General features: G+C 42.2%; 1 protein-coding gene across 2 annotated transcripts; it reads left to right on the top strand.

Moving 5' to 3' along the window:
* Positions 1-126: 126 nt before the first annotated feature.
* On the top strand, positions 127-9,385 carry kiaa2013 (KIAA2013 ortholog). Of its 2 annotated transcripts, none has more exons than XM_034145616.1 (4): positions 127-758; positions 1,803-2,489; positions 5,110-5,963; positions 7,723-9,385. In XM_034145616.1, the coding sequence occupies exons 1-4, from the start codon at positions 488-490 to the stop codon at positions 7,771-7,773; spliced, it is 1,863 nt and encodes a 620-aa protein (XP_034001507.1). In that variant the 5' UTR covers positions 127-487; the 3' UTR covers positions 7,774-9,385. The 2 variants fall into 2 exon arrangements, with proteins under 2 accessions (XP_034001507.1, XP_034001506.1); XM_034145615.1 differs by having other exon boundaries at positions 128-758; positions 7,720-9,385.
* Positions 9,386-9,881: the final 496 nt, after the last annotated feature.

Genomic DNA, 9,881 nt, shown 5'->3' with positions numbered 1-9,881 from the left:
CTAAAAAGTGTTATACAATCTTTGTTTCCTTGACAATGTACTTTGTTAATTTAAATAAATCATATGAGAACATACAGTACATATATGATTTTGCGACATTTCCGGTCCTTGCTGTGTCGTGTTGCTTTACGACAGTTGTGACAAACCAGAAGAGTTATTTAGGAAGTCGCTGATGTTTTCAACCTGAATGCTGTCGAGAAACCAAATGGCCTGAGAAACAACAACTGGACGAATATCATACACACCCGCTGAAGGATATGGCAATAACCACGATGCCAGAAATAATAACACATTCTATATAGTTTTCCTTCTCAACGCTAGCTAGCTAGCTAAGCTACATTAGCCAAAACCAGCCTTCATCCTGTGGAACCACCACAGAGTCCATGGGATCAACATGTTTTGAACCTAATTCGATGTGACAGCCTAACATTTCTGGGTGCCTTCTTCTGACGCTGACTCCTAGCTGGGCTCCTGTCATTTGAACACCATGTGGCTGCAGCAGAGACTGAAGGGGCTCCCGGGCTTGTTGTCCAGCAGCTGGGCGAGGAGGCTCCTCATCGGGCTGCTGCTCTTCCTCATTTTCTACTGGTACCTGGGAGCGGAGCGCAGGTGGAGCTTCTTCAGCGGCTCGGCCATGCCCGGCGGGGCGGCCGGACAGTGCCTCCTGGCCGAGATCCACAGGTGGAAGTCCCTGGTGGAGCGGGGAGAGGGGATCTACAGCACGCCTCAGGAACAGCTGGATACTCCTTTTGTGTCAGGTAACCAAGGGTTCAAAGGCTTTATTGTCATTATGCAAAGGACCGACAGTGTAGATATGCAATGAAAGTCACAAGCTCCTCCAACAATGCAACATCAATATATATTAGTCATAAAAACTAAAAAAAATAGTGCAAGAAGAAACAGTAGAAATAAAATAGTTCATGTGAATGTTGCTAGACTATTGTGCAAGTAATGCATGAGAAGTTAACTATAAGCAAGTAAAATAGAATAAGATGAGCTAATAATAGAATGTAAAATGAAATGCTGTACAGTGAAATACAATACTGCTTATTGTTATAATAGATAAATATGTGAGATGCAAACAGATGAATGATATGAAGTTGTGAAGGCAGAGATCAGGAGTTCAGCAGTCTGATGGCCTGTGGGATCAAACTGGCCCTGAGTCTTATGGTGTGATGTAGTGAGTACATTTACTCAAGTACTGTACTTAAGTACGATTTCTGGTAATTGTACTTAACTTGAGTATTTTTATTAATGCTACATTATTCTTTTTTAAACAATCATCTAATGCAAAATATAGATCAACTTTGTCATATAATGATAGGTTCAGATATCCAGCAGCAGTATATTAAAACTAGCTGCACCTTTACCAGCTGTGATGAACACATTCATGCATCAATAATCATAATCAAGTCTTTAAATATAAAGTACATTCTATTTAAATACATATACATATACTTTAAGTATATTTTGATGCTAATACTTTTGTACTTTTACCTAAGTAAGACTTTGAATGCCCTTTACTTGTAGCTGAGTACTTTTACAATGTAGTAGTTCTACTTTTACTGAAGTTAAATATCCAAGTTCTTCTTCCAACTCATTTGAAAAGACTTGTATTGGTTATTAAAGCTCTTAATGGTCTTGGGCCTAGCGGATTTGCTTTTGACCTATGAGCCCTAGATCTACAACCCTCAGGTCTTCTGGTACTAGCCTTTGAATTAAAGGATGCTTTTATTTGCAAATGAACCTTTGTGTATGAAGTGCTATATGAATACAGTTTGATCCGTTTTCCACCTCTGCAGGTAACGGCCACATTCTCCTTGACATTGACTCTAACAAGCTGTGGGTGGCGCTGTCCTCCCAGCCCGGCTCGGCTCCGGTCCACCAGACTGAATACTCTCCCAGAGTCAACGTGCATCTGGAGGGGAACCGGGCCGAGGTGCAGGCCACCATGCTGTGGTTCCGGAAAGGAGCCGTGCTGTCGGTCCGCTGCGCCTCACCAACCGAATCGCAGTCAGCCCGGGACTGCATCTCCATCAGAGAGGAGTTCATCGCGCACAGGAGCAGACCCAACGTCTTTCTGCAGCGAATCCACATCAACAACCCATCTGACAGGACCGTGTCTCTGGACGTTTCCTCTGACAACCTGCCCTCTGGTAGCAAGTTCTCCACCAGTGTGGAGAAACTGGAGGACAGAGAGATAATGCTCTCCTCCGGCAGGGTGCCTGTGGAGAACAACCGCATGGTGCTGGTGGTGGTGGTCACCAAGAAGCTGAGCAGCAGGATCCAGGTCCCCGCTAAGGTAGAGCACACGGAGAACATCTTGTCTGTGGTTTGGACCTCGGAGCCGATCGAGACGTCCAAGCTGGAGGAGACCTTCAGCGCCCTCAGAGAGGGAGCCAAGAAGGAGCTGGGGGAGCTGCTGAGGGCCAGCCTGGAGGAGCTGGTGGTGGATCACCAGCAGGCCTGGATGGACCTCTTCATCTCAGGTGAGCAGGGGGGGGGTGGGGCAGTGGCAGGCTCAGTGGCAGGCTCTGGGTTTATTTTAATTAAATGTATTATGTCAACAGATTTCCCGTAACTGTAACCTAATATTTTTGTAACTTTATATTATTGCTTTCAACTAACCTAATACATTTATGTGAAATCTGTTGACATAATACATTTAATTAAAGTCAACGTTGCAGTTTTTTCATTGCAGTAGCACGTAAGGGTTTTATTTTCATCGAGGCCACTACAAATCACATTTAGGTTTACACATACAGGTCATTTGACTTGGTGTATATGGTGTAGGGCTGTGCAATTAATCGTATTTTAATCGCAATTACGATTTTGGCCTGCCACAATTACGAAAACAACATAATCGAAAAAAACGATTATTTTGCTTTGCTTGGTTGTGACAGTGCACTACAACATATTTTAGTCTAATTTATTTGTATTTATCATATTTACATATGTTTAGTAGCTTGTTGAAGTGCGCTCCAAAATATTTGTTGATCTTGTTTATTGGTATTTATTATTTTGATATTATTTATTTAAATGTAAATATAAATGTATCATTTATTTTATTTATTTTTGTATTGGTTTTTCAGTTGAATTATACGTTCAGGGTAATCAACAGTTAAAAAGATACTGTTCAAATTATTATTTGTATTTGTTTTAAAGTTCAATAAATGGATTTTTTCAAAGTCAATGAATAATCGTTTAATAATCGTGATATCAATTATTGACCAAAATAATCGTGATTATGATTTTTGCCATAATCGCACAGCCCTAGTATATGGTGTACTGTATATGGTGCATACCTAAACACAGATACATACAAGAAAAGGACCGAAAAAGACAACTAATTAAAAAAAAACTATTATTACATTAAAATATTGTACATGAAATATATATATATATACCAAAAAACTACATACAGTATCACAATATAAATGTGAGGAAGAACATACAAATCGTCTAATTGGCTAAAACATACCAATACACAGATGTGTACTTTTGAAGTTCATAATAAAAGTTTCAATTTCCATTTAGCATGGCTGTAAAAATACTTTGATCCAGGTTTATATTCACAAGGCAAAATGTTGTAAATGTATCCACATATTGTGAAATGCTGCTGACAGTAGTGTAAACCCTGCAGTGAGTTTATGGCATGCTGCTCAGGTGTCCTGTCAGGAGGTTGGGTGGGTTAATCATTGTGTACACAGCCTGTTGTGTCGTTGCCCCACTGTCTGTTGAACACGCCAGGAGCTAAGCAGATTATTAACCACATTCAGTATTTATATAACATCACCTCTCTTCAGGTGTTTCCGGCTTTACCACAGCTTGAGGGATTCACTAAACAATGGTTAGCTCACTAGTTATCTTTCAAAAATAAGTATAATTCTTACATGTCAAATGTTATTCAAACACAAGTGCCGCGTTCACACCGGAGTACTTTTCACCGTACTTTTCGCGTTTAGTTCCGTTAGTACCCCTTATGTCGCGTTCACACCAAAAAGAGCACTTCATCTCGGGAACTTTTACCCCCATTTTTAGTGCCTGCTGTGAGTCTGTACTTTCCTGGGGGAAAAAAGTGCCCCAGTTCTGATTGGCTGGGCGAATTGCAAACCACGCCCCGTATAACTCTGAAATGTTTTGTAGAGCCGCCATTTTATTATCCTGGCATTAGCATTATTAGCATTAGCATTCGCCCAGCGCACAAACGCAGAGAGACTAAGTTATGGCAACACAAAATAAAACATGGGAGCGGTGGAGATGAGGAGGTGTCGGCGTTCTGGTGATTTACTCTGAAGTCTTCAGTAGAAGCTGCTGGGAGTCCCAGCAGCTTCTACTGAAGCCAGTCCCCAACTCCGGGGACTTCCGGCCGGGGACTCCGGGTGGCAGTATACGACGTGAAGTTGTTTGCTGCCTGCCAGTAAACCCAAAGCAGAAGAAGACGAAGTGACGTCAGCGGCTCATTTGCATAATCTTCCCTCAGGGAAAAGTACTCCGGTGTGAACGCGATCTGTACTAAATGCCCTGGGTAATAAGTGCCGGGGCACTTAATACGGCAAAGTACTTGGTGTGAACGCGCCTAAACAGCCTGAGAAGATCCTTTACTTAAATGCATGCATCAAAATTGGCTTCATTTGAATTCTCTCCAACAGATGGAGAGATAGTCAACACCTTTATGAAGCAGCAAAATTAGTCTACATTAGTTTACATTAAAGAGTACAATATCTCCATGTTGACAATATCTGTTTTTTTTACTGCACATATTTTATTCCATTCTATTTGAATGTAAATACTGCTATATTTTATTTTACTATATTTTTTATTATTTTTTAATTTCATTATTTCATTCGTTTTCTTAAAATAGTTCTCTATCTGTGTTTTACATTTTAGTTTTACTTTTATGTCTGCACCATGACATCAAGTCAAATTCCTCGTACGTTATAATATAATAATAATAATTAATGATAATCACGTTGAAAGCTCTGGAAAAGGTATCAAGTAGTAGACCCTCAGTTCTGACAACTCTTTGTCAAACCAACCTCAAGAATAATAATGCTTTATAAACGACATGCCAGGTGTTTGTAAAGATCTGCCTCTTTGTTCCCTCAGGTGTTGAAATGACGAAGATCACAGACTCCCACACCCCGTCGAGCCGCACAGTGAACACCACCCTGTACTACATCCTGTCCTCCTCCCCGGCCCCCCTCCTGGACCGCAGGCTGAGTGGAGAGGAGCGCGTCCGCCTGGAGTCCAGCCTCAACTACGCCGACCACTGCTTCAGCGGCCACGCCACCATGCACGCAGAGAACCTGTGGCCGGAGAGGGTGAGCAGCGCGGCGCAGATCCTGCAGCTGGTCACGCTGTGGACCCTCACGCTGCAGAAGAGGGGCTGCAAGGTGCTGGTGGCGGCCGGGGCCCACGGCAACATGCAGGCCATGGCGCTCAGCTTCGGGGGCCTCCAGTTCACAGAGAACCACCTCCAGTTCCAGGCCGACCCGGACGTGCTGCACAACAGCTACGCCCTGAGGGGGATCCACTACAACCAGGACCTGATCAGCCTGGCGGTGCTGCTGGACGCCGAGGGGAAGCCCTTCCTCCATGTGTCGGTGAAGCAGCAGGAGCAGCCGGTGAAGCTGTACGCCTGCGAGGCCGGCTGCCTCAACGAGCCCGTGGAGCTGACCTCCGAGGTCAAAGGTCACACCTTCCCTGTGATGGTGACGCAGCCCATCACCCCCCTGCTGTACATCTCCACAGACCTGCGCCATCTGCAGGACCTCCGCCACACCCTGCACCTCAAGGCCATCCTGGCCCACGAGGAGCACATGGCCAACAGGTACCCCGGCCTGCCCTTCCTCTTCTGGTTCAGCGTGGCCTCGCTCATAACGCTCTTCCACCTCTTCCTCTTCAAGCTCATATACAACGAGTACTGTGGGCCGGGAGCCAAGCCCCTCTTCAGGAGCAAGGTATAAACAGCAAACTGGAAACAGAAAAACTGCAAACTGATCCTTTCTTGTTTTGATTTGTGGTGGCAAAGATTTCCTCTCGCTCTCTCGGCGCTTTCTGTGGGTTGGTTTCTCAGTTTTCTCTGAGTGAACTTTATTTTCCCATCTCACATGGTACCTGTCTGGGGTGGGTTGGCATACTCGCCTTACACACCTCCCTTCCTCCCCCCCCCTCACTAAAGTGATTCTTCAGTTTGTGTTCCGTGTCAAAGGAGGTGATCACTGGAGCTGTTTCCTCTAACAGACTGTGAGCAGTGACATGTGATCTCAGTGAAAAGCACCACTAGAATAGCACCCTTCATTCAAGAAGTCACATTTGACTCTCTGCTCTGTTTCCACATTTGAGCACACACCCTTCGACTCGTCCTGGTGGGATGTTCAGCATTTGTTGAGTGCATTGGAAGAAAACAAGCACAAGTTAGGAGGTTACTGTTTAACTGTATTCAAAGTTATTTCAGATTGTTCTGACTGAGGAGGACTGTACCAATGTTTTTGCATTTATTATAAATCACAAATATTATACTTTAGTGGAGGAACCTTTTTGTAAGTGCAATAAGGTAGTCGATGTTCAGATGTCTTCTCCATGGAAGCCATTGCTTTTGATTTCTTGTTTGGGTAATTAAGTTGACAAGGCTTTAATTTGAGTTAACACGTTGTTTAGTAGGTGTCAGACAATTCAGGTCAATCTTGCACATACATCATTGAAAGATACCCTGTTTTTTTTTAGCACCTTTTTAATAGTTCTATGGAGCAATATAGTGCAGCCACATACAGTATAGCCATGTGTTTGCATCTTTTGCACGCACAAGGTCACGTCACGTCGCATGTCTGTGCATCACGACCGCTAAGCTAAAGGCGGCTAATGTTCAGCGTGATGACATTTAGTAGTCTCATTCAGACACTTGTTAGCTGTCACATAGAAGCTTTGGACATGGCTCATTTCCATTTTGAAGGACTCATTCCTGCACCACTCTATAATGTGCCAACAAAGATTGCTAGCCAATGTAATGAAATGTGTTCTGACGAGAGACATTGTGTGTTACACCCCAAGGACACACACTTGAATTGAGATGAGGAACAGTGACAGAACACTTCCACAGGGTACCTTTTCACTTTGGAATAGGAGGAGCTTTATTGTGATGCATGGGAAAAGAATGGAAAACATTGACTTCCTTAGGGGTTGGGGAAAACATATTCTGAAACCTTTAACCTAAAATACATGACTGGTTCAGTCCCATGTGATTTGTACTAAGTGAGCCTTAACATTGGTATGGTCCTGTAAAATTATTATTTAAGAGACAACAGCTTGGATTTAATTTTCGTAGCTCTGCTCGTCAGAAACATCTCTTACTACAACAGTTATATATTGGAACATTCTTCCTGTAAGTGAGATGATTGTCACGGTTTGGCCCAAAGCTAACTCATCCTGCGACTGACAGAAGCCTTAATCAGCAATGAGGTGCAGCGGGGGGGGGTGCTCTCTGATCAGCTTGGACTGTGTGCTTACCTTGTCTCTTCCATCCCTTTGTTCCCTGCGTGTTCATGATGTTTTATATTGATTCACTCAATTAAATTAACAAGAAATCTCTGGGTTGGCTTTGGCTCTTCACTCTTTAACCTGTCGCCTCTCTCCTCCTCAGCATGTGTGTTTCTCCTCAGCAGTGTGGATGGGGGGGGGGGTACTGTCAGTGGTTCTAATGCTCCGCTCTGACTCCAGCAGGTGGCCAACAGGACTGAGGAAGTCTGCTCTGACACCAAGAGTGCTGTTTGAACTGCAGTCAACAGTGTCTGTGCTTCCCCTGTGGCAGCATGCCAGATAATAACATGGCTCTGTCCCATCATTTACTCTTCCTGGTGTAAGTTAGGTAAAGACTCCTAACAGAGAGGTCTCTCCTAAGTAATCTGCTGGGAGGCGTGCAGGGTCAAACAGGCGCCTACATAACATTCAATGATCTGCTCCTTATTTCTTTTCAATAACAGTTTACAAAATCACCCAAAAATGCCCAACACAAGTATGCATTTAAATGTGTTTTTGGCCGAACAACAGTCCAAAACAGCACATTTAAGGGACAGTAACTAGACAGGGTTTTGCATATGGAAACTGTTGGCATAAATAATTCATAGATGATAACAAAGCAGCATTAAAGATAATATTTGTACAGCAAGTCTATTTAAAGATGTGACTGCATTCCTCACCCATCAACCCGTGTGGTTTATTCTTTTAAAGCCAGTGATCACTTCTTTGACATCAGATTCCAGATGGATGCATGAGAAGCAGAGATATGAGAGTGTTGTGTTGGTAGCAGCTGAGTCCTGCTGCAAGTGAGGCAATCATTTCTTACTACATCACTCCACATTGTCCTTAGCAAGTCAAACAACCAACCAACACTGGCTCAAGGGAAACCACTAGAGAGGTTTGTACCACTGATAACAACTGATACTGTTTAAAGCATGCTTCTGGGTAATAAAAAAACAACAAACTAATCTGAAATTCTCAATTCATACACAAAGCTTTAGAAGTGCACAATATGGCTAGAACTTTAAGAAACATGATCTTCCTCCTCTTCAGTGTGCTGCTGTGTGTAACACTTGTTTCTAAATCCTGTAACATGTTCTTTAAACTGATCTCATACCTGTCAGCCATGTCACATAATGCGTCAATTGACTTTCTCCTATTGCTGCAGTCATCAAGAACATCGGCCATGTTTTGAAGGAAACCTGGTTTGTTACAGCTTTGGTTATCACGTTTTGAAGTTAGTTTCTTTTGGCTACATTGTACACACCAAAGTCCTGCTTAGACATACCAATAGTGCCAGATCACTCACAGTCTGACTGGTGAAGAAACTCAAGCTAATTAGCAAGTTCTCCAGTATTCTCATATTTGAAAGAGAAAATAAAAGTAGTAAAATGTTTGGGATTCTTAGTGATCCCCAAAAAAAGGCTGCTCTTCTGTTTTGCTTAAATCTAGCATTAATGGTTGCTCTTGGGTGTTATTGTTCTTTTGGGCTCTGAGATTCTTATTTGAGACATCCAGTTTATTTGATTATACAAAATAGTTCTAAACAAAGACCTTTTTAAATACCAATAAGACACATAACGTTAGTGACTGTTCACAAGTCGATGGGGATTATTGACATGTCAGTGTTTATGTTTTACACGTTTTCTGATTCAAGTTTTTCCTTTTAAGTGTGTGGGTTTTATCCAGTGTGTGAACTACTGAGTGTGTTTGAATTCATTAATTTAATAAGCCATTTAATGGCTATAAGCACAATTTGAATGGTCGTGTGAAAATTGAAGCAAAAGATATTTAAGATGATTTTACGTTGGGGGAGAATAAATCAGTGGATGAATGTGAAAACAATAAATAATTGTGTTCAAAATCATTTCATATTTTTATTCTGTAAGACTTTGATATGAACACGTGTGAAGTAAAAAGGATCACTAGGGTTTCAGTATTTAGAAAGAATATATATCATTTTTGAAGGATACAATTGTTCAACTGCATCACAACTAAAGAAACCAGCTGTTTTCTAAAGTAAAACACTAAACAAATGACACCTTTGCTCACAACAGCATTTTCAAATCGTATTATAAACGCTCTTTCCAGTGAACTACATTTTTTTTATTTTTCCCACAAACAGATCTTGGACATTTTTAAACGACCTGTTGGGGTCATTATAGTGAAATGGCTGCCTCTGTTTTTATGATAGTGAATAACATGTATTTTTCGGCCAAAAATAGTATGGTTTGTAATAGAACTTTTCAAATGTAATGTTAAGTGCAGTAAGATACCAAGTCCTATTTACTATGACCCCTTCATGGGGTCCTCAGCTGCCACATGTTTCTGGTGACATTGGACTTTGGAAACAGTACAATTGA

The sequence above is a fragment of the Trematomus bernacchii genome, unplaced genomic scaffold (genome assembly GCF_902827165.1).
Source record: "Trematomus bernacchii unplaced genomic scaffold, fTreBer1.1, whole genome shotgun sequence".
NCBI classification, from domain to species: domain Eukaryota; kingdom Metazoa; phylum Chordata; class Actinopteri; order Perciformes; family Nototheniidae; genus Trematomus; species Trematomus bernacchii.
This window is presented reverse-complemented; position numbering and strand designations above follow the sequence as displayed.

What these genes read in the sequence shown, in the direction of transcription:
- kiaa2013 (XM_034145615.1), top strand. Translation starts at nt 488, where the DNA reads ATGTGGCTGCAGCAGAGACTGAAGGGGCTCCCGGGCTTGTTGTCCAGC. An exon ending in GGATACTCCTTTTGTGTCAG is followed by an intron (nt 759 to 1,802) that starts GTAACCAAGGGT and finishes CCACCTCTGCAG; the next exon opens with GTAACGGCCACATTCTCCTT. An exon ending in GATGGACCTCTTCATCTCAG is followed by an intron (nt 2,490 to 5,109) that starts GTGAGCAGGGGG and finishes TTGTTCCCTCAG; the next exon opens with GTGTTGAAATGACGAAGATC.